Below are 24,770 nucleotides of genomic sequence, written 5' to 3' on the forward strand. Positions count from 1 at the left end.
CTCTGTGTCGGAGGCAGAGGTGAAGACAGGGCCATCCGACAGTTATCAGCTGCCTTCAGAGTTGGATATCAGTGGGACAGAAGACCAGCTGGAGCCTGTTCCCGATGTGCGCATGCACAGAGCTGCCAGGAGAAGGGAACAGCTAAGGAACAAGGACCTGTAAAGGCACAGGTGGCGGTGATTGGCCCCTCCCATAGGGAATAAAGAGGAGTGAAAGTGGAGAGGAGTTTGCAGGAGACAATTAGTTCAATTCATTAGGGTGAAGATCCTGACTTCTTGCCAAGTAATTGCAGCTACAGGGTGGCGTTTGGAAGATATCGGCCTGGCAACTCTCCAAGCCTGATAAAGGTCTGTAGTTGTGAAATCTCATGAGTGTTTGCCGGGATTTTGCTGGAGAGGAATTCCCTTTCCCTTTCCCTAAATAAAAGAGGTTTTATCGGGATGAGGAGTCTGCTTCATGATCTTGGGAAGCCCAGGTCAGAACACCCAGAGGAATCCTGATGAATTTCAAACAGAACAAAAGCAGGATACAGGATGTCCCCTGTGTAAAAATAGGGAATTTCTATCCCTCGTCCTTCTAAGATGAGTAGTTGTGGAAGACACGCAAAAGCTCATGAAATGGGGAAAGGAGAGAGCATCTATCCCTTTCTGTCAGGAAGGTGGATTGCATCAGGCTAAGGAGAACTTCTCCTTCACAATACGAACCCTGTTGGAATATACAGTCCTGTCCTGTTTGATGCGGTCATCTTCAAACAGGGGAGAAAATTCTCTGTCCTTGGGACGAGACAAGGTCTTTGATTTTTGCCAGTTTATCCAGTCTTTTTCCTTTGGGAAAAGACACATTAGATGAAAACGATTTCTGTGTAAAGGTAAGCATGAGGAATTACGGCATAAAGTAGTGAACGAGAGCCAGAATTAAAAAAAAAACAACTACATTGTCTTTTTCATTCGTTTACACATAAAATTTAATTGAAATTAAGTATAGTGAGTATGATAATGCTCCAGATAGGAATTTGGTCTTTTGAAATTTCTCACTTCCTACACATGAAAGATTGAAAAATGGTAGGAACTTTTGGAGATTTCCGGCAGCTGTACTCATGTCCAGAGCCTTGTGCATCTCAAACTTGTGTCCTCCTGTTGTACATCATTGGTTACGTTACACCCAGTGGTGGGATTCAAATAATTTAACAACTGGTTCTCTGCCATAATGACCAGCCGGGTAGGTGGGGCTCGATGGTCATGTGACCGTCTGGGCGTGGATAACTCAAAGTCACTCAGGTCGATGGGTGCTTTGCTTAAGCTGTTACAATGTAACAAGGGTTAACCAGAGAGGCAGTTTCTGTAAGCAGGTCAATAAAGATTAGGCTAGAAGCAACACCAGAATGTTTCCTTCCTGCCTTCCTTACAGGATTAGCCCTGTAAAAGTGGAAAAAACCAAAAGGAGATTTCTTCCAACAACCGGTTCTCCAAACTGCTTAGAAAGTTAACAACTGGTTCTCCCGAATAGGTGCGAACTGGCTGAATCCCACCACTGGTTACACAGACACAAAGAAAGGATTCCCCCGGGACTGGGCATAACCGTTCTCTAATTTCCCTTTTAGGTGGAACAATTCTTTTAAAAATCTTAAATGCTTGACACAGATAGGGTGGAAGAAGAAAACAAAGAGCATTTTCATGGGTGGAAACTCGCAATTAATATGAAGAACAAGTACAGGTAGTCCTCGATTTATAACCATTCATTTAGTGACCGTTCAAGCTTACAGCAGCATTGGAGAAAAGTGTCTTAAAACCTCACACTTACGGCCATCACAAGAGTCCCTGCAGTCACATGATCAAAATTCAAAATGGCACCTGGCATGCATTTATGATGGTTGCAGCATCGGGGGAGGGGGGGGTGTCACGTGATGGCCGTTTACAGCCTTCCCAGCTGGCTTCGGACAAGCAAAATCAATAGGGGAAGCTGGATAGGCCTAATGTCAGCACGTAGCTGTCATTAACAACTGTAGTGATTCACTTAACAACCACGGCATCGAAAGGTTGTAAAATTGGATTTAACAACTGCCTTGCTTAGCAACAGGAATTTCTGGTCCTAATTGTGGTCGTAAGTCGAGGATTACCTGTACAGCGCCGGTGGTACAATTCCAGGGCAGAGACAAAAGACACAAGGCGGGAAGCCAAAGTCCTTGTGAGGTTAAGCTGCAGCCCAGATCCAGCTGATATGTGCAAATCAAACATGACATTTTGGTACAACAACAAGTTATTGCTCTGCTTCGCTTCAGTCTTCCAGAAGATACAAGATAATTTCACACAGAAACACTGGTCGTTTTTTTTTTCTTATACAAAGCATGACTGGTTTCATTTGGTATGTTCCCTGATAAATGTAAATACAGTATAAGGATATGCATGTGTATGTCGTGTTTGTGCATACACACACACACACAGACATGTCTATGTAAATAATTACATATATTCTACCAACTATTTATACTTATTTCATAGGGAACTTACGACAGAAAGTGGCGGGGGGGGAAATCATTGTAAAAATATCTTGTAAGGACTGTGGATTACACAAAAGAAGTCCATATGACACCCATCCACAGCTAGGAGATATTCTGCATTTCATCAGGGGTGTTTCATAGATTTTCATGGGTGTAGGTATGCTGGTCTTGTTGTATTTCGGTCTTTTCCCATGTAAGATTGAGATTGCCTGGCAACATTTCAGCGAGGTTTCACTCACCATCCTCAGGCTGGTGTTTTCAGCTTAAAGTGTGATCAGAGTTGCCGTCTTTCTATAAATCTTGGTGAGGGGGATGGAGTGCTGGCCTTGTTTCAGTAAGTGGATTGATTGGCTGTGTGGCTGTCAATGTACCAATCATGATACAGCCACACAGCCAATCAATCCACTTAACTGAAACAATGGCAGCACTCCAAACCCACCCACCAAGATTCATAGAAAGACGGCAGTTCCGATCACACTTTAAGCCGAAAACACCAGCCTGAAGATGGCGAGTGAGACCTCGCTGAAACGTTGCCAAGACAATCTCAATCTTACATGGGAAAAGACCGAAATACAACAAGATCAGCATATGTGTGTGTGTGTGTGTGTGTGTGTGTTGCATTTGTGCTGATAAATTGTGACACAATACATATATGTATGTATGTATGTATATATATATATGTATGTATGTGTATATATGTATGTATGTATATGTATGTATAGTGTATATGTATATATATATAATGTGTGTGTGTGTGTGTGTGCATGCGTGTATGTATTTGCATACATACACAATATATGTGTACATACACAGACACACACATACATACATACACCCTATACACAAAGATCCATTTTTATGTATGTGTGTATATGTGTATACAGGTAGTCCCCGACTTACAACAGTTCATTTAGTGACCATTCAAAGTTACAATGACACTGGAAAAAGTGAGTTATAACTGTTTTTCACACAGCCATTGCAACATCCCCATAGTCACATAATCAAAAATTGGATGCTTAGCAATTGGCTCGAATTTATGACTCTTGCAATTTCCCAGAGTCATGCAATCCCCTTTTGTTTTCAACCAACGGGGAAGCCAGATTCCCTTAAGAACCGTGTTACTGACTTAACAAGTGATAGGCTGTGGTGACACAGTGGTTAAGAGTGCAGTACTGCAGGCTGCTCCTGCTGACTGCCGTCTGTCTGCAATTTGGCAGTTCAAATCCCACCAGGCTCAAGGCTGACTCAGCCTTCCATCCTTCTGAGATGGGTAAAGTGAGGACCCAGATTGTTGGGGGCAATGTGATGACTCTGTAAACCGCTTAGAGGGGGCTGTAAATCACTATAAAGCAGTATATAAGTCTAAGAGCTATTGCTATTAATAACTGCAGTGATTCACTTAACAACAATGGCAAGAAAAGCCGTAAAATGGGGATCAAAATTCACTTAACAAATATTTCATTTAGTCGCAGAAATGTTGGGCTCCATTGTGGTCGTAACTTGAGGACTCTGTGCGTGTGTGTGCGTGCGTGCGTGTGTGTAGGTATGTATGTGTGTATATGTATGTGTGCATGTGTATGTGTATGTGTGTGTGTACACACACACACACACACACATTTCAACAAAAGCTACATTGCTTGAAACACATTTTTTTTAAACTCACTGTTCTGAAATGGACCAAGCCATCTTGCATGCTCTGTGATTGCTGGTTTAAACATGGAGCGCCATGCGGGCCAAAGCGGTGCCATTCTGAGCTCGGCTGTGGCCATGCAATTGGGAAAACCTTCACTGGGCATGCGCAGCACCCCCCAACCCCCCCTTCCCCGCCAAAGTGTCAGCCACACTTTGAACCGCAGGGATTTTGGGATTGCGTCAAGACCTCTGCTCCAGGGGTGTTAAGGAATAGCAAGCAAATGGATAGGCAGGCGCGTAAGACAATCTCTATTGCCTCATAGTATTATTGTTATGCAACAATTCAAGACTTCCATAGTATTCCTTTTCTTGGCCAATGATTAAAAGCAGGGGGGGGGGGGAGGGAACTTTTCCAGCATGTTTCCCGGGCTACTCCTGAAGCCCACTTTTCCCCGGTCTGCAATATCAAAATGGGAAAGTAAAATGCCCACATTGAGCAACATGTTTTTTGCAGCTCCCCCCATACAGTAGTTAAAAGGCAAACGAGGTATAGGAAGCCTCTGATAAACTTGGGAAATTTATTTTCATTTTGGAGGTATTATTATTCTTAATAATATGAGCCGAGGTAGCGCAGTGGTTAAATGCAGCACTGCAGGCTACTTCAGCTGACTGCAGTTCTGCAGTTCGGCTGTTCAAATCTCACCGGCTCAGGGTTGACTCAGCCTTCCATCCTTCCGAGGTGGGTAAAATGAGGACCTGGATTTTGGGGGGCAATTTGCTGACTCTGTAAACCGCTTAGAGAGGGCTGAAAGCCCTATGAAGCGGTATATAAGTCTAACTGCTATTGCTATTGCTATTATGATTGGTGTTAGGTCACACCAGAAGGATGTAGATAGGTATTAACTTGCCTAAATCTGGAACGTCTTAAAACAGCCCACATGTAAACAACAACAAAGGTGTTGCTACTAGATGTTACTTTTGTGGTTCCCAAGTCTCAGCCTGAATCCTAAAGCAGAAAATGAGCCAATATTGACTGTGACCCACGATTGGTGAAATTGGAAATAATAGTAAGCACTCGCCTGCCTAGTTCAGGTTGTTACGTAAGACTTGATAGGTAGATAAAAATGCCGAATCCAGTCTAAAGAGCTATTTGACTGTGTGATGAGTCATAATAATAATATATTTTACTATAGATTATGGCAGAAACTGGTCATGGTGGTCCCAGTGGTTATTGGTATACTGGGGCCATGCCCAAAAATCTTAGATGGTGCTTAGAAAATCTGTGCATTGACAACATTTGATAAACGAAATAAAATAAATTTTCCTTCCGTTAACTAAAAAAGGCCATGCTGTTTTGAACCACCTACATACTATACCAGTGATGGCGAACCTTTTTTTGGCTCACGTGCCAAAAGTGGGGGGAGTGCAGGGGGGTCATGCACGGGCGGGCCACACCCATAATGCTATGCACATGACCCCAGCGCACATGCACACACGACCAGTGCTCCCCCCATTTTTGACATGCTTTTTTGGCCCTCCCCAGGCTCCAGAGGCTTTCTAGGAGCCTGGAGAGGGCGAAAACAGCCTCCCCCACTCCCCCCAGAGGCCCTCCAGAGCGCGAAAAACAAGCCCTACGGGCAAACCGGAAGTTCGGGGATGCACTTCCTGTTTGCTCATAGGTCTGGTTTTTGCCTTCCGGAGCCTTCAAGGAAGCATCCTGAAGGCTCCTGAAGGCTCTGGAGGGCAAAAAACGTCCCTGTGAGCAAACCGGAAGTGCGTCCCTAAACTTCTGGTTTGCCCGTAGGGCCGGTTTTTCGCGCTTCGGAGGCTTCAAGAAAGCCTCCGGAAGGCGAAAAATGGCCTCAAAATAAGGCCGAAGTCAGCTGGAGCTGACAGGGCAACACCTCGTGTGCCCTAACAAATGGCTCCGCGTGCCACCTGTGGCACACATGCCATAGGTTCGCCATCCTGGTACTATACGATCTATTACAGGTGGTCCTTTACTTACAACAGTTCACTTAGTGATCGTTCAAAGTTACAATGGCACTGAAACAAGCGACTTGTGACCATTTTTCACACTTATGACCATTTCAGTATCCCCATCCTTACATGAGCAAAATTCGGATGCTTGGCAACCGACTCATTTTTATGACATCTGCAGTGTCCTGGGGGTCATGTGATCACCTCTTGAGACCTTCTTACAAGCAAAGTCAATGGGGAAGCCAGATTCACTTAACTACCGTGTGGCTAATTTAACAATTGCAATGATTCACTTAACAACAACGAGCAGAAAAGCTCGTAAAACGTGGCAAAAGTAACAAATGTTCCACTTAGCCACAAAAATTTAGGGCTCAGTTGTGGTTTGTAAGTCAAGGACTAACCTGTACGAGATTCCTAGTTCTTGGGAAGAATTCGAAGTCTATGAAGGCCAACCCAAGCTAAAGAACTGGCAGTTGCGATTTCACATCTTGTGTATATACATCCCAAACAAGCAGATGAACTAATGAGAAGGGGGATATTTTGACCGTCTCCTACATTGCTGTTAGAAAAAGGGTGTGACGATTTAAAAAGTAGAAGGAAAATAGAATCAAAGTAGAGTTATGATGACATTTGCTACAAAGAGAAGCACAATGTGTTGGCTTCCAAGCAGAAGACATGGCCCTGTTGTCCTCTGCAGCGGTAATGTCTCTGCTAGGTTTGTGACATTTTTCCCAGGAATGGAATGGAATAGAATAGAATAGAATGGAATAGAATAGAATAGAATGGAGTGGAATAGAATAGAATGGAGTGGAATAGAATGGAATGGGGGTTGGAGGTGGAATGGAATGGAGTGGAATGGAATAGAATGAATAAGGAATAGAATATTATAGAATAGAATAGACTATTATAGAATAGAATAGATTATTATAGAATAGAATAGAATAGAATAGAATAGGATTTTTTTATTGGCCAAGTGTGACTGGACACACAAGGAATTGTCTCTGGTGCATAAATTCTCAATCAAACAGCAAATTTGCCTGACTTGTATCACTGTAAACGATTTATCTTTACTTGCTTTAAAACTAGAGGGGGGAGTATTATGGCTGTTTTGTTGACATCTAAGCATGTCAGCATAAAAACTCATCTACCCTGTTTTAACATTTTATATTTTTCTAGGTAGGGCCTTTGCTTAGGAGAAGATCATACTGGGTGTCCATTTGACATTGGTGGCAATTATGTTCATTCAAGACCCAGGTTTTTGCGTGACCAGATTGAATTTGCTGTCAGAAGTTGTATTTCTATCAGGATTTGCGATTCAACAGATATTAAAAATAGTCTTTGACTTACAACCATTTGTTTAGTGACCATTTGAAGTTACGAGGGCACTATACGATTCTGAGTTATGACCTTCATCGCATCCTGACTGTCGCAGGGTCAAAATTCAGGCCCTTGACGTAGGGCAGGTATTTGTGACAGTTGCAGTTGTGACCCTCTGCAACCTTTCTGACATGCAAAAATCAATGGGGGAACCCGGATTCGCTTAATAACTGCTCAATTCTCTTAACGACTGCAGTGATTCGCATAACCACTCTGGCCCCAATTCTGGTCGTAAGTCGAAGACTGCCTGTTATTCTATGTTTGCCTCCTCAGCCCTTCACAGAAATGTCCCCGTAAACAACTTAATTGAATGCAAACCGTGATATCATCTATCAGAAGATCTCCAGGTAGAGACTTCATATACGGCCCTCCAATCCTTACATTCTTTTATTTTCAATAAAATAAAATAAATCTGAATTCCTGAAAAATGTTTTTTGGCATTTTTATTTACATATGTTTTCTTTCCCATCTCCAGAGAACAAACTCTAATGACCTCCCCTTGACTTAACTCAGGGGTATCAAACTCGATTTCATTTGAGGGCTGCATCATGGTTGTTTTGACCTTGGAGGGCCAGGTGGGTGGGTGGGTGTGGCCAAAATGGGTGTGACACGAGACTCATGTTGAGGGGGGGGCTGTGGTGGCCAAATGCAAAGGCAGGACTTCCTGAGACCCTCCCTCACTCGCATTATAGTTGAGTTGAGTTTATTGGTCTTGTATGCCGCCCACTCCCGAAGGACTCCGGGTGGCTTACAATAAACAAGGGAAGGGGATAAATAAACAAAACAACACATTAAAATACACAACATTCACAGTTACTGTGGGGCTGGATATTTCACAAGCCCCCCTGGCCTGCTGGAGCAGACAGGACTTGGTGGCTTTGCGGAAGGCCGGGAGGGTAGTAAGGGTCCGGATCTCCACGGGGAGGTCATTCCAAAGGGCTGGAGCTGCAACAGAGAAGGAAGGCTCTCCTTCCTTCCTTCTTTCCTTTCTTTCCTTCTTTCCTCCCACACTCCCTCCCCTTTTGTCTTTCCCTTTCTCCTTTCCTGTCTCTTCTTGCATACTCAAATGCAAAAGGGGAAACATTTAACAGATTTTTAACAGATTAACAGAGTTGGAAGGGACCTTGTAGGTCATCTAGTCAAACCCCCGCTCATTGTTTCTTTTGTTTTGTTTTTAGGTTGTTTTGATAGCAAAAATGGAACCTAGGGGGGCAGACACGTCCCCCCCCCCCGGTGCCCCGTTTTCGGCCACGAAAACGGAGCACATGGGGCTTCTCCCCATTTTCGCTGGCAGAGGTACCATAGGTCAGTCTTTTGATGTTTCCATGCTACCCCTGCGGGCCAGATGTAAGCACCACACCAGCCAAATCTGGCCCCTGTGCCTTGAGTTTGATACCCCTGACTGAACTCCTCCACTGATTTTGGAAAAGAGACGTCTTATTTACAGGATCTATTTCTTCCCCCTCCTACCGCATATCTTGGCCTGGTGCCTCTTACTCCTTCCGTCTGAGTTCCAGCCTAATTGTCTAAGACTAAGCCCGATGAAATAGAGATGACTGAAAAGTTTGTTTTATTTCTTATTTAGAGGCTCATTTTTTTCCATTTTCAACCCACTTCAACCTCCCTTGAACCCGAGAGTTATATAAATGAGAAAGAAAGAGAAAAGAAAAAAACACCCAGAGAAAGCATGCTCACAGTTAACGGACTCTCATTATCTCTGTGATATATTGACTCTTCTTTTTCTCTCCACTCGTTAAGAGGGCTTTTCAGAATCACCATTAAAGTCCTTAAAAGTGAAATACAGACCTTCCGAGCATGGTGTTAAAACCTGGAGAAGCATGAAGAGTCTTCCCCACTTCCCCTTGGCTGTACAAACATGTTAAATTCTAATTATTGCTTTTAGAAGTGGCCCTGCCACCTAGGGTTTGTTGAATGAAGGTAGGAAAGAAATCACAGAACATAAAATAACAGAGTTGGAAGGGACCTTGGAGGTCTACTAGTCCAACCTACTGCTCAAGCAGGAGATCCTATACCATTCCAGACAGGTGGCTATCTAGTTTCTTCTAAAAAAACCTCCAGTGATGGAGCACCCACACCTTCTGACTGCAAGCTGGTTGTCTTCACTGCTAGGAAATTTCTCCTTAGTTCTAGGTTGCTTCTCTCTTTGATTAGTTTCCATCCATCGTTTCTTGCCTCACCTTCTGGGGCTTTGGAAAATAGTTTGCTCCCTTCACCTTAGTGACAGCCCCTCCACTATTGAAAAATTGCTATCATATCACCGTTAGTCCTTCTTTTCACTAGATTCGTTGTTGTTAGTTGTGAAATCGTGTCCGATCCATCGCAACCCCATGGACAACGTTCCTCCAGGCCTTCCTGTCCTCTACCATCCTCTGGAGTCCATTTAAGCTCTGCTTCAGTGACTCCATCCAGCCACCTCATTCTCTGCCGTCCCCTTCTTCTTTTGCCCTCCATCTTCACCAGCGTTAGGCTTTTCTCCAGTGAATCCTTCCTTCTCATTAGGTGGCCAAAGTATTTGAGTCTCCTCTTCAGGATCTGGCCTTCTAAAGAGAAGTCAGGGTTGATCTCCTCTAGGACTGACCGGTTTAATCGCCTAGCAGTCAAATTCACGTTGTCACGGCGGCGTCACGTGACGTATCGGGACTTCCCTCCCTTTGCTAAACCGGGAATGGGTGTGGCCAGCATGTGATGCATCGGGCCCATGGGCCGGGAGTTTGACAGTCCTGGTATAGGGTCTCCTACTTGAGTAGAGGGGTGGACTAGAAACCTCCAACTCTGTAATTCTGTTATTCAATCTTATTTCCTTTCCATTAAAGTTTGCTTTCTTTCTCAAGCCTTTATAGCAATATTTTCCTAACTGGACAACTTCTAAGTAGGTGGATTCCAACTCCCAGAATTATTAGCAACGGTTTCTGGTTACCACACACACATCAGGAAGGTGGCATACCTGGTATAGACATCATTTTAGGCTTATTTTTTAGGAGAAAGGGTACTGCAAGATAATTGATCCCATTGTTTTGTCCAGGTCATACACCTGAGAATCAGGGATGAGATCCTCTCAACATAATCTAATAAACTAGGCTTTCAATAGTAGCTTAATCCAGTTAAGATTAAGTTGAATTTTGCATGGCTCTTACCATGGGTTTGAGACATCACTGTCATGGTTTTTAGAGGAGAGGGAAGGACACCGGAGTTGCTGTTAAATATATATTCAATGGTCTTCTAAAAAGGGATAGATCTACCCATAAAAAGAGCTTGTTCAATTGATTTAAATTCAAAAGAAAGGTACTTAAGGGTATAGACCAGGGGTGTCAAACTCAAGGGTGGCGGGCTGAATCCTGGTCTGCGTTGTACCTCTGCCAGCAAAAAGGAGCTCGGGAGGGCTGCGATGGCCTCCTGCCCGTGGTGGGTTACAACTGGTACACCCTGGTACAGGTGTACCGGTGCCTGCCGGGAACACCGGGTACCATTCTGGTACGGTGCTCTGGAGGGCCCACCCACCAGCCCGCGCTCCTTACCTCTATTTGAGCGCTTCGGGGCTTACGCGCACGGAGCTTACGGCAACCTGCGTGATGCTATGCCAAGCAGCTGGAGCATCACGGATGCGTCACGGAGCATTGCAGGCAGTAAGTACGTGTGTGCGCATCTGCTGCGCATGTTCATGTGGTGGATGCTGGGCCCCATTGCACCATATCAGTTGCACCCGGGATCCGGAACTCACCACAGCCTCCTGCAACCCTCTGCACAGCGAAAACGGCTCTCCTGAGCTCCGTTTTCGCTGGCAGCCCGCTCGGGCCACCACAGGCACCACAGACAGAAGTGGCATGATAGGTGATGTCGAGCTCCCCCCCACCCCACCTCGAGATCAAGCTCAACCCTGATGCGTTCCTCAAGGAAATCGAGTTTGAGACCCCCGGTATAGACATATTTTTAGGCTTTCTTGGCTTGACAGGTTTAGAGTCCTCTTGAACCACGAGATGGGCAGCAAATAAATTTGATGATGATGATGATGATGATGATGTTGATGATGATAATGATGATGATGATGATGATGATGATCATAATCAGAGGAAGAGGAAGAAGAAGGAGAAGAAGATCACAAAGAACCGGGACTTGCAAATTGAAGTTGAGCGACTGCGGAAAAAGAAATCATGTGTTGTCCCGATTGTAATTGGAGCCCTTGGAGCAATACCCAAAGGGCTACCTCACTATTTGGAAATTCTAAATTTACCTGACTTGAACATTCTGATTCTACAAAAAACCACCCTACTTGGAACAGCTTATATCTTCTGACGTTACCCTAACAGTTCCTAGGTCCTTGGTTAGGACTCGAGCTGTTGAGCTACCAACCAGCCCTAAAGGCTGTGAATCTTACTAAAGATTAACCAAATAATAATACCATAAAACATCCACATCAGGCTATCTCAGGCCTTTGGGAAGGAGTCGATAGGTGGATAAAAATGCCAAATCCAGTCTGAACATCTGACTGACCGTTCAAGGAACCAATATTAATAATAATGACCAGTTGCTCCTTCATCCTTATAAATGAAGACCAACAGCATATCCTTCTCTCCATCTTAACTGCCATTCAGACTTTTTTTTTAAAAAAAAAAACCCTCAAACCCTAAAAGTGATCCATTTACAGATCTGGAGAACCAAATCTATCCGTCCTGGAACTCCGTGGAACTCCACTCCACCCCACCCCAAGAACAAAGCTTATCGCTTCTTCTACATTCATTTTTCTCAAATTCTGTGCAATTTCACTAGTTGCCCCTTCTTCTTTGCATACAGGTAGCCCTTGGCTTAGAACCATTCATTTAGTGACCATTTGTGGTGGCCCGCCAGTAACCAGCTGAGCTGGCAGCAGATTCGGACAGTGAGGAGGTTGGGGAGGGACATGGGCCAGTCCTGGAGTCTGGGGAAGGCTCTGACGAGGGCTCTGCATCAGAGGCAGAGATGAGGCCAGGGCCATATAACAATTATCAGCTGCCTTCAGAGTCAGACATTAGTAAGGCAGATGAACAACTGGAGACTGTTCCTGATGTGCGCACGTGCAGACTTGCCAGACGAAGGGAACAGCTAAGGAACAAGGGTCGGCTTGGCAGTAAGGCCACAGGTGGACGGTGAATGGCCCCTCCCATGGGGAATAAAAGAGGAGCGAAAGGGGAGTGGAGTTTGCAGGAGATAATTAGTTCAATTCATTAGAGGGAAGATTTGTTCCTGACTTCCTGCCAAGTATTGTGATGTCTGAAAGATAACGGCCTGGCCACTCTCCAAACCTGATAAGGTCGGGAACTGTGAACTATCTTGAAAGACTGTGGGAGAGGAAAGACTTTGCTGGAGAGGAATTCACTGTCAATTAAACAAAAGGGGTTTATCGGGACGAGGATGCGGCTTCGTGCTGCTGGGGAAGCCTAGGTCAGACAAAGCTACAGCAGCAAAATTGAATTAGAACCGGTTCTCAATGTACAACTGTCATAGCATCCCCACACTCAAGTGATTACAATGTGGGAGGTTACCAACAGGCACATATTTACGATGGCTGCAGAGATCTGGGATCGCATGGTGGCCATTCGCAACCTTCCTGGAGGGCTTCGGACGAGCAAAATCAATGCAGGAAGCCGGATTCACTTAGCGACCGCATGATTCCCTTAACAACTACTGCGGTTTGCTTACCACCCATGGCAAAAAAAAAAGGATCTATAAAATCGAGTGCGACGCACTTAACAATCATCTTGCTTAACAATGGAAATCCTGGTCCGAACGGCAGTCGTAAGATGAGGACTACCTGTAAGCTTATAGACATACTATAAGCTGCTGGCTGAGGAATTCTGGGAGTCGAAGTCCACAAGTCTTAAAGTTGCCAAGGTTTGGAGACCCCTGAATTAGAAGATATCAACACCCGAGAATGACAAGGGAAACAAGAATCTCGACCACCAAGCTAGAAAAATGCTCAGGATATGGTCACTTAAAACCCTGTCGTTATTCTGAAACAATGATTCAGACCCACCTTAGGAAGACCGGTAATGAAATTTCTAAGGAGAATAGGAATAATGAATGGAAGGCCTGGGAAAGCAATTCCCATTGCTCAGATACCCTATGTTTTTTAAACTAAAGTCCTCCTTAGGATACAGGTAGTCCTCGACTTACAACAGTTCATTTAGTGACCGTTCAAAGTCACAACGGCACTGACAAAAGTGACGTATGACCGTTTTTTTTTTCACCCTTACAACTGTTGCAGCATCCTCATTTTGATCCTATGATCAAAATTGGCAACGGGTTCGTATTTATGACGGTTGCAGTGTCATGCAATCCCCTTTTGCAACCTTCTGACGAGCCAAGTCAGTGGGGCAGCGGGATTCATTTAAAAACCGTGTGGCTAACATAACAACGGCAGTGGTTCACTTAACAACCGTGGCAAGAAAAGCCATAAAACGGGGCAAAACTCGCTTAGCAAATGTCACACCGAACAATAGAAATTTAGCGCTCAATTATGGCTGTAAGTTGAGGACTACCTGTATTTTGCTACAAATTAGGGATGCCCAATAGTTTTTGGTCCACGGGCGGCCCTTCGTTTTTGAATGTGGCTGCATTGCAAAAAAAAAAAGGCAGGGGGAGAGAATAAAAAACTGGAGGGTTGGGGGAGGCAAATCCCCCCAAGTCAAATCCATTTAGATAAATTTATATTCAGCTTTCGGCTAATTTTAATTTATGGCGTTACACACAATTTGTACGATTTTTCTCCATGGCTTTAATCATTTCCCATTTCAGCCGCTGTAAGAATTGCAACCTGTTGACAAGTTTGAGCATCTCAAGCAGTGACATTGAAGGTTTTCACAACTATTGTAACCTTGGGCCCGAGATCGCACGCCCCTGCTTTGCTCAAAACACAGATTCCAAAATACCCGATCCTTTCTTTCTATTTATTTGCCGCCCGGAATTGTTTCATTATGAGATGGGCTGCAAATAAATTCAATCAACCAATCAATCAACCTCATTAGAAAAAGCCATCTTTTTTCCTCCTCCAGACACTCACATTCACCCTTCCTGGCCATTTTCTCCCGCAACGGTTGGTATTCTGCGCATAGGAATCTCAAATTAAACTAAGCCACACCCAACAGAGAAGGGACCCATTGGGCTTAGGGGAAACCCGATACTTGTTCCTGTTGATGAAAGGCAGATACCCGAATGCTGAGGGCAAAGCTTCCATCGGAGTTAAAAAATAAAAACAAAAACGAAAAGCACAACGAGCAAGCAAGGCACAAAAACGTGAAGTCCTCTTTTCGGAACCCTTTTCCGCCAAATGAGGGAGCAAGGTCGCTTATCGTAACTACAGCCAATAACTCCTGGGCCCTCCTGATGTTGGGTCAGACCACTCCTGACTGACGCCATTCCCAGGGGATGCACAGCTACAAGCTCGTTGGTCTTTGAAGCAAAGGTAACAGTCCAAGATGATGGCTTTAGGAGTGGAGCATTCCCTGCCCCGTAGCTCTTGATGGTGTGTGCTCAAGACGGGGTCGGCTCCTGTAGACAAAACTACTTCAAAAAGGGTGCCACAACTCTCTCTCCGGCCCTTCAGTCTTTTGCGGGGTGAGCGCTGGCGCTCTTTTGCTTCTGCGCTTCCCCTTTGGAAGATGGCGGCCGGCGGTGAGCCAAAGTCCTGACGTTACTTGCGGCTCCGGCAGGTTCTTCGGTGAGCTGCGGAAAAGATTTTTTCCAACTGCCCTTCCGGTTGCCCTGCTCGGGGCCTTCCTTGGAGGACAAATCCGATGTGCTATGCTCTGTTTTGTGACGACGGGACGGAGGCCGGGGCCGCGTGGTGTACAAAAAAAGAGCCGGGTCGGGCATGGGTTCGAGGTCTTCTAAACTGCTGAGCCGCTCGCGAGCCACAATGTCCTTGAAGGCGCCTTTGCATTGGAAAGCGGTGCTTGCCTGCCGACGGGTGTGAGACTTCTGAGTCCTTTTTTTGGGCCTGGTCTCAGCGCTGGGTTGGGGGACGGAGGGTTTGTCTGGGGGTCTCTCGGGCAGGCCGGTGCTTTTCTGACGGGTACCGTGAAGTTTCTGTTTGGTTGAATGAAGCTGGAAAGAGAGGTAAGCGGCCGCCTCGGTCTGTTTCTGCAGCTCCGTGTTGAGGACGGTCACTCGGTGGCTTCGCCTCTTGAGCTCTTCCAAGAACTTCCTTTCTTTGTTCCTCAGGTTGGATCGGAGGGCAGCCACCAAGCTCTCTTTATGCCTCAGCTCCTTGTGCAATTCCAAATTGTTCTTCTCTTTCTCTTTCAACCGGGCTTCCATGATTTTGCACTTTTCTTCCAGTTCCTGGTCTATGACGTCTAATGCAAGAGACAAACGAAAAGACAAAAGAACAGATTTGAGTTCAAAATTCACCACCAGCGTTCACCGAATAGGGTCTCAGGTAAGGACTGACAATCTCTAACACTGAATACAGATAGCCCTGGACTTACGACCATTCGTTTAGTGATCATTCAGTGACAACGGCACTGAAAAAAGTGATTTATGACTTTGACATTTTTCATACGACTGTCGCAGAATCCTTGTGGTCCTTGTGATCAAAATTTAGATGCTTGGCAACTGGCATGTACTTATGATGGGTTGCAGTGTTCCGGGGACACGTGATCACCTTTTACGACTTTCTGACAAGCAAAGTCATAGGGGAAGCCAAAGTCACTTAACTACTGGGGCTGCCCTTGAAGAGCACCCGGAGGCTTCAACTGGTCCAGAATGCGGCTGCGCAGGTTATCATGGGGGCACTTAGGTGCTCCCATGTTACACCCATTTTCGGTGGCCTGCACTGGTTGCCGGTTGTCTTCCGGGTGTGATTCAAGGTACTAATTATGACTTTTAAAGCTCTCCATGGCTTAGACCCAGGATACCTGCGAGACCACCTACTGCTACCGGTAGCCTCCCACGGTCCAGTGCAATCCCACAGAGTTGGCCTCCTCAGGGTGCCGTCGGCCAGACAGTGTTGGCTAGTGACCCCCAGGGGGAGAGCCTTCTCTGTGGGAGCACCTTCCCTCTGGAATGAGCTGCCCCCGGAGCTTCGTATAATCCCCGACCTCTGGTCCTTCCGACGCGCCCTAAAAAGTTGGCTTTTCCAGCAAGCCAGCCTGGCGTGAACAAAACAAAACAAATTATTGATTATTGTTAATTTTAATTTGATTTTTTTTAAAAAATGTTATTGTTAATTCTAATTGGGTTTGTTTGGGATATTCTATTTAATTTTTTTTAAACTTTTGTATTATGTGTTTCTTTTAATGTTGTACGCCGCCCTGAGTCCTTGGGAGAAGGGGGCCTTATAAATCTAATAAACCAAACCAAACTGTGTTTACTAATTTTACAACCACAGCGATTTGCTTAACAACTGTCTTGCTTAGCGACAGAAATGTTGTGCTCTGTTGTGCTCAGAACTACCTGATTTTTAAAAGAATCATATGATCAAAACTCAACCTTTTAAAATAGCTCCTTGATGCATTTCTCCTGTTTGTACCACCGTGTTGTTGGTAGTCCTCCATTTTTTCCCCTCTCCTTAAAAAAAACGTATTTGGAAGTTCTGTTAAGCCTATTTAGAAGTAGAGTCTCCCTCTTAATTCTGAAACATTTAAAGCAGGGTTCTCCAACATTGGCCATTTTATGACTAATGGACTTCGACTCCCAGAATTCCTCAGCTAACATGGCTGGCTGGAAAATTCTGGGAGCTGAAGTCCACAAGTCATAAAGTTCCCAAGGTTGGAGCCCCCAGAAAAACTGTTTCATGTATAATATAAAAGTTAAGATGGAACATGTCCTGACTGCAGATAACAGTTCCAAGAGCTAGGTAGAGATCTATCATGCTACCATTTTTTTCATTTTTTTAGAAAAGGCTTTCTAATCCACGGGTCACATTTCTGCATTTATACCCATGCCTCAGAATTTACCTTTGCTCAAACTTGCCCAAATGGTAACCTCCCTTCTTCCTTTCTTAACATGTTTTTGTTCACCCAACCGCATAATGACATCATTTCTTCCCTTATGAAGTAGGGACCCATACATGAATGATTTCAACAATTGTACAAAGCAATGGTGGGATTCAATTTTTTTTACTACAGGTTCTGTGGGTGTGGCTTGGTGGGTGTGGCATGTCTTGGTGGGCGTGGCAGGGGAAGGACACTGCAAAATCCCCATTTCCTCCAGCTGGGACTCGGGAGGCAGAGAATAGATGGGGGCGGGGCCAGCCAGAGGTGGTATTTACCGCTTCTCCGAACTACTCAAAATTTCCGCTACCGGTTCTCCAGAACTGGTCAGAACCTGCTGAAAACCGCCTTTGGTACAAAGGCACCTTTCACTGTGTCAGAATAAAACAGGCAAGCAAGGCCCGAAGAAACGATGTAGGTTAAGAAACCACAGAGCTGTTAAGGGTGGAAGATAAAAACTCTTCCCAAGGGAAGGCTTGTCCAGTGAGTCAGCCATTTCTAAAGATGTCAGCAAAAGAATCAAGATGCTGATTCATCCTTTATTCTCCTTTCTTTTTCAGCCTACCAGGCCCAATTTAGGAACTTGAAGCAATGCTGAGTCATTCTGTCATCATAGGCCCAAGATACCGTGACAAAATAACAAGAGTTGGAAGGGACCTTGGAGGTCTTCTAGTCTAACCCCCTGCTCAAGCAGGAAATCCTAAAACGTATCAGACAAATGGTTGTCCAATCTCTTCTTAAAAACATCCAGAGTACAAGCACCCACGACATCTGGAAGCAAGCTAAATTGTTCTCACGGTCAGGAAATTATTTCTAGGTTGGTCCTCTCCTATATAGTTTCCATCCATTGCTTCTTATTCTGCCTTCAGATAGGTTGACTCCCTTTTCTTTGTGGCACCCCCGCCCCCCCAAATATTGGAAGACTGCTATCATGACACACCTAGTCCTCCTTTTCATTAAACTAGACATACCCAGTTCCTGCAACCAGTCTTCATATGTTTTAGTTTCAAGTTATTTATCCTATTTTTTGGAGTATAAGACGCACCAAGGTTTTGAAGAGGCAAATTTTAAAAAAAAGTTTCTGCACTCTGCAAACACCCCCAAAATGACCCATTTTTTTGCAAAAACAGGCTGCTTTTTTTTTTTTAAAAAAGGGGCATGAATAGCCCTTAGGATACTTATAGAGTGCTCCTGGGGGCTGGGGGGGGGAATTGAGAAAAAATGGTCCTTTTTTTGCTCATTTCCGCCCTCCCCAGTCCCCAGGAGCTCTCTGTAAGCCTCCTAAAGACTATGCATGGCAATTTTGGTGAAGGGGGCGGGGTTTCGGGAGACAAAAAATGCTGTATTCAATGTATAAGATGCACCCAGATTTTCAGCCTCTTTTTTGGGGGAAAAAGGTACGTCTTATACTCTGAAAAATACGGTAATCATCTCTATTGCTCTTCTCTGCACTCTTTTTCTAGTCTCTCAACATCATTTTTATATAGTGGCAATCAAAACTGGACGCAGTATTCCAAATGTGGCCTTACCAAGGCATTATAAAGTAGTAGCAACACTTCATGTGATGTGGATTCTATCCAGAGGTGGATTCCTACCGGTTCGGACCAATTCGGCTGAGTAGGTAGTAACTCAGCCTGCCACACCCCCGAACCGATTCTCTCGGTGATACCATAGCCGCCACCATCTTGTTTTTTGCTTCTGCACATGCACAGAATCATTTTTTTTTAGAATTGCGTGTCCGTGCAGTGTGTCCCTGAGCGAACCAGCAATGGAAGCAGCCGGAACCCACCCCTGATTCTATCCACACCTCTGCACACACATTCTGGAGAGAGAGAAGTTTGGTCCTGGTGACCGACCCAGATTAGATTCTGGGAGACATATATCTGCCTTCATTCAATTCTATACCTCTGTGGAGGCAACCTAGAACTGGCTTGGCTTTTCTGGCAGCTGCGGCACACTGCTGGCTCACATTTAAGCGGTTGTCCACTAGATCTCCAAGATCCTTCTCACAATTACTGCTATTGAACCAGGTACAGGAGCTTGAAGAATGGCGTCTCAAGGATCAGACACTTGAGATGGCAATCTATAGTCCAATTTCTACCACTTCTGGAAGTCAGCAACCTAGAACTAAGGAGAAACTTCCCAAGAGTGAGAACAATTAACCAATGGCTGGCCTTCAGAGGTTGTGGGTGGAATGGCTTGTAGGGGAAGCCACCGTCCCTCCGGGAAGAATGAAATATTTTGAGGAATATTGAAAAGGCAGGATAAAATATTTCCCCTAAAATAGAAATCTTAAGGGAGACAGAAACGCAGAGGTTCAGCTCCCTGGCCCCAGCAGATATTTTGTGCCCATTAAGAAAGACTGGGCCAGCCTATCTACAAAACAGAAGACCTTCAGCTGCAGGATGATGGGATTATCTTTCAAGACATAATAGGATTCGCCCACTACCATTTAGCAGAAGACACATTGCACAATCTCCTAAGGGTCTTTCCTTCATTGCATCACCCCCAGCAAACGTCAACCAAACCTGGGAGCTCAGACAACCTATAGAGCCAGCTGTGACCCCACATAATCCCTACATGGCCCCATGGGAGCCTGACAACAGCCAACAGAATGCATGTTCTCACACAGGAACAGGAAGCTCAAGTGCAAAGCCCAAGAGAAGGTATAAGTAACCCCCACTCTTAACTCCATGTGGTCACCTGTCCAGAATAATCCATGTGCTTCTGCTTCATCAATAAATGGACCCTCTTTCCAATCAGCCTCCAGCCCCCCCATTTTGTCTCCAGTGCCTTTCTCCCGGGTTGAAACTGGACCTGAATATTTCTTCCAACACTTGCCTTCAGAAGTTGTGGGTGCCTCCATCACTGGAGGCTTTTAAGAAGAGACTGGACAGCCACTTGTCTGGAACAGGATAGGATCTCCTGTTTGAACAGGGGGTTGAATTTGAAGACCTCCAAGGCAGTGGTGGGTTCCTACCGGTTCGGAGCGGTTCGGCTGAACCGGTAGTGGTTTCGTGGCCTGGGTCACTGGAACCGGTTCTCTTGGCGGTGCCATTCATGGCGCCATCTCGGTTTTGGCTTCCGCACATGTGCAGAAACATTTTCATAGTACTGTGCATGCGCGCACAGCGTGCATCAAGTACACGCACATGACCACAAACGACCCGGCTGTAGCGATTGCCAGAACCCAACCCTGCTCCAAGGTCCCTTTCCACTCTGTTATTCTCTCCTGCTCTGACCCAAGAAGCTAAAAAGAGAAGCTGAAGATAGCAGCTGGATATGTTTTTATGACCCAGGCGTGTTCTCCCAGGCGTGGCCAGAGGTAGCTTCCTTGGGATTCTGCCATTTCTCTTGCAGAGACTGTCTTCCATCAGCATTCCATTCATCTGATGCTCTCCACACTTCCTTTGCTGCACTAAGAGCCTCGCCTTTTTGCCCCGAGGCTGCGGGTGGAACCTTGCATGCCCAAATAAAACCACGGCTTTGCGGAGTGCAGTCGAAACCTCGAGACCCCATCGTTCAGATCCCCTCCCCCCCCGAGTTTATTAGCTTTGATCTCTCATTTGATTTCTAGTTCTTACAACAGAAAACAGAAATACCACAATACAGGAAGGTGCAGAGCAGTGTTTCTCAATTTTAGCAACTTTTAAGATGCGTGGACTTCAATTCCCAGAATTCCCCAGCCAACTTGCTGGCTGGGGAATTCTGGGAGTTGAAGTCCACACATCTTAAAGCTGAAATCCAGACGTCTTAAAGTTGCCAAGCTTGGTCCTAGAAGTGGAGCTCTCGCCTCACAATCAGGAGGTTGTGAGTTCGATCCTAGGTAGAGGCAGATGAAGGGTCTCCTGCTTGGGCAGGGGGTTGGACTAAATGACCCGCAAGGTCCCTTCCAACTCGGTTAACCTGTTAATGATCTTCTGATGCATTGGGCATGGTTCCTAATTTTTTGTGACCCAGGAGGGGGGAAAAAATGACTGACTACATGACTGGAGGGCTTACTATTTCGTGAAATGTAATTTGAAGATAATGCAAATGTAACAGGAAATGGGATTCAGTTTTAGTTTTTTGCTCCGAGCTGCTCCCTGTTTGTTGGGAGAGCAAGAGAGAGAGAGCAAGAGAGAGAGAGAGGGAGAGGGAGAGAGGGAAGAGAGAGACAGAGAGAGACAGACAGATAGACAGACGGACGTCTGTTCTGGATGGTTGCCCACCTTCAAAAAGAAGTTTACAATTAAGAATCTTCCTGCATCTGGCAGTGACATTGGAGCTGTGCAGAACAACTGCATGGTGTGTGTGTGTGTGTGTGTGTGTGTGTGTGTGTGTGCGCGCGCGCGCATGGTTTGATTGCAGCTTTGCCTGAAAGATTTGGGATATCTCTACCTGGAAGAGAAATTCCTTGCTTTAATGTGTAGGTAACCTCAAGCATAGACTTTCCAATATCTGCCACAAAAAAGAGGGAGTCAAGATATTCTCCAAAGCACCTGAGGGCAGGACAAGAAGCAATGGGTGGAAACTAATCAAGGAGAGAAGCAACTTAGAACTAAGGAGAAATTTCTTGACAGTTAGAACAATTAATCAGTGGAACAACTTGCATCCAGAAGTTGTGAATGCCCCAACACTGGAAGTCTTTCAGAAGATGTTGGATAGCCATTTGTCTGAAACGGTATAGGGTTTCCTGCCTAGGCAGGGGGTTGGACTAAAGGACTCCAAGGTCCCTTCCATCTCTGGAATTGCGAAGTGTTTTTGTGTTTAGCCCTTGAATAGCAATAGCAATACCACTTAAAGTATATACTGCTTCACAGTGCTTTACAGCCCTCTCTATGTGGTTTACAGAGTCAGCCTCTTGCCCCCAACAATCTGGGTCCTCATTTTACCGACCCTGGAAGGATGGAAGGCTGAGTCAACCTTGAGCCTGGTGGGATTCGAACTGCCAAATTGCAGTCAGCCGGCAGTCAGCAGAAGTACTGCATTCCCATCACTGCGCCACTGCAGCTCATGCATACATACAATACCTTAAGTACAGGTAGTCCTTGACTTACGACCACAATTGAGCCCCAAATTTCTATTGCTAGGTGAAACATTTGTTAAACAAATTTTGCCCCATTTTACAACCTTTCTTGCCACAGGCGTAACGTGAATCACTGCAGTTGTTAAGTTAGTAACATGGTTGTTAAATGAATCTGGCTTCCCCATTGACTTTGCTTGTCTGAAGGTCGTAAAAGAGGATCGCATGACCCCAGGACAGTGGAACCGTCGTAAATATGAGTCAGTTGCCAAGCGTCTGAATTTTGATCATGTGACCAAGGGTCATAAGTCTGAAAAATGTTCATAAGGCACTTTTTTCTCTACCGTTGTAACTTTGAATCCTCACAAAATGAACTGTTGTATGTTAAGGACTATCTGTATTTATTTTGAAACAAATGACCATTGTAAACTGACCAAGTTTCCTTCTACCTTCAGTTTAAAACTGCTCATTTAATTTCTATATTATGTCTGTTATGATTTTGGGTCTGCCTGAATGGATGTTTCTATTGCCTTATACTGTGAGCTCTCCAGACCCATTAAGGGATCGAACACTTTATAAATCTTGCAAATGAATCTACGAATGAATAAATAAATGCGCGGTTAACAAAAACTTAATTTTGTTTGTTTTTCTTTGGACAGGAAGATACGTTTTAGGGCACTGCTTATGAATGTAGTATGGCTTGAATCAAAATATTTATTCTTCCTTGGAAGAAAAGTAAGAATAATTCAAATGATTTATTTATTTACATATGGCATTTATATGGCTAATCAGCTCAGACAAATGTGACTTTGGAGGACATACAGCCACAGAAAAAGAGCCAGAAGTTAAAAACAATTAAAATTACTCCAATTGCATTCCAATAGATGATTGGAATTTAATTAGTAATTAGTAATTTAATAAATTTGTATGCCGCCCAATCCCGTAGGACTCTGGGTGGCTTACAGAGACAAGTTAAAAGTTAAAAAATTAAAAATTAAAAAGATACAATTTTAAAACAAACTCTCAATGTGGCGTCCTTGGTGCTCCCTGAACTTTGGGATTGGCTTGCAGATGTTTTATTACCCAACTAGATAACATCATCAGTGCTAGTCGGTGTGGGCTCTGCCTCCTGTTTATATGCTGTGGCTTTTGTATGATTTCTGAAGTGATTGATGATCATATGTGGTTCCAATAGAAGAAAATGTACTGTATGTAGCTCAGGATTGGTCTGTGGAGTCCTTGATGAGCAACACTCTTTAGCAGATGGGTTCTCCTATGATCCTGGCCCCAGAGGACCATGTTTTTAATGCTTCCTTAAATCCAACAGGGTCAGGGCTAACCACATATAGGGCGAGAGATCATTCCAGAGGGCAGGTGATGCAACTGAAAATGCACTTCTTAAGGGAGGAGGGAGAAATGGAATGGAATGGAATAGCGATACAATAGCACTTACACTTATATACTGCTTCATAGTGTTTTACAACACTCTCTAAATGGTTTGCAATGTAAGCATATTGCCCCCCAATTATCTGGGTCCTCATTTTACAGACTCTCGGAAGGATGGAAGGCTGAGTCAACTTTCTAAGCACTGCGTCACCAGGGCAGAATAGAATGGAATGGAAATAGGAAATAATAATAGACTAGACTAGACTAGACTAGACTAGAATAGAATAGAATAGAAATTGGAATAAAATATGAATGGAATAGAATAGAATTGGAATGGAATAAAATAGGAATGGTGTTCTGACCCCTTCCTCCGTCCCGTAACGAATGCCGAGACAAGCTTAACTGGAATGTCACAGCACTTTATTAGCAAGAAACCGAAACCTCGGTGGCTGAAAGCCAAGCATAACAAACAGATAAGAACCTTGGCAACAACTCAGACTTTGACAGATAACAGCTTCTCCAGCGTTAGGAATGATGTTGAATCCTGCAAAACCAGGCTCCTCCCAGTCTCTCTTTAAATACTATCTTGAGAGGAGCCTAATTACAATCACCTGGGTCCAATTATCTTTGGTAACTGCGTAGCTGCTCTCTATGTCGATCTGCCCGGCGTTGGCGGGCATCCAGGAACAACTCCCTTGGCTCCTCCCCACTGCTCCAATGCATGATGTCCGGATCACACTCCCTTGTCTCCTCCCCACTGGTCCAAGGTTCAGGCGCCTCCTGGTGGCCAACCAGCCTCTCTGCGCCCTGCTCGGAGTCGGAACCCTGTCCAGGGTCCTCCACATCCTTCAGAGCCGACTCATAGGGCTCCTCGCTGTTGGAGTCTGGTGGCAGCTCCAACGGCTC

At 44.9% G+C, this 24,770-nt stretch overlaps 1 protein-coding gene across 1 annotated transcript in view; it reads right to left on the reverse strand.

The window, feature by feature from the left end:
- Positions 1-14,158: 14,158 nt before the first annotated feature.
- CCDC92B (coiled-coil domain containing 92B) overlaps positions 14,159-24,770 on the reverse strand; it is a 50,923-nt gene continuing 40,311 nt past the window's right edge. Inside the window, exon 4 of the mRNA XM_087719072.1 lies at positions 14,159-15,835. Coding sequence (XP_087575198.1) covers positions 15,081-15,835 — 755 coding nt within the window. The 3' untranslated portion in view covers positions 14,159-15,080. The remainder of the gene's footprint in view (positions 15,836-24,770) is intronic.

The sequence above is a fragment of the Thamnophis sirtalis genome, unplaced genomic scaffold, assembly GCF_051295495.1.
Source record: "Thamnophis sirtalis isolate CommonGarterSnake01/CBP01778 unplaced genomic scaffold, rThaSir2_p1.2 scaffold_6, whole genome shotgun sequence".
In the NCBI taxonomy this organism is placed as follows: domain Eukaryota; kingdom Metazoa; phylum Chordata; class Lepidosauria; order Squamata; family Natricidae; genus Thamnophis; species Thamnophis sirtalis.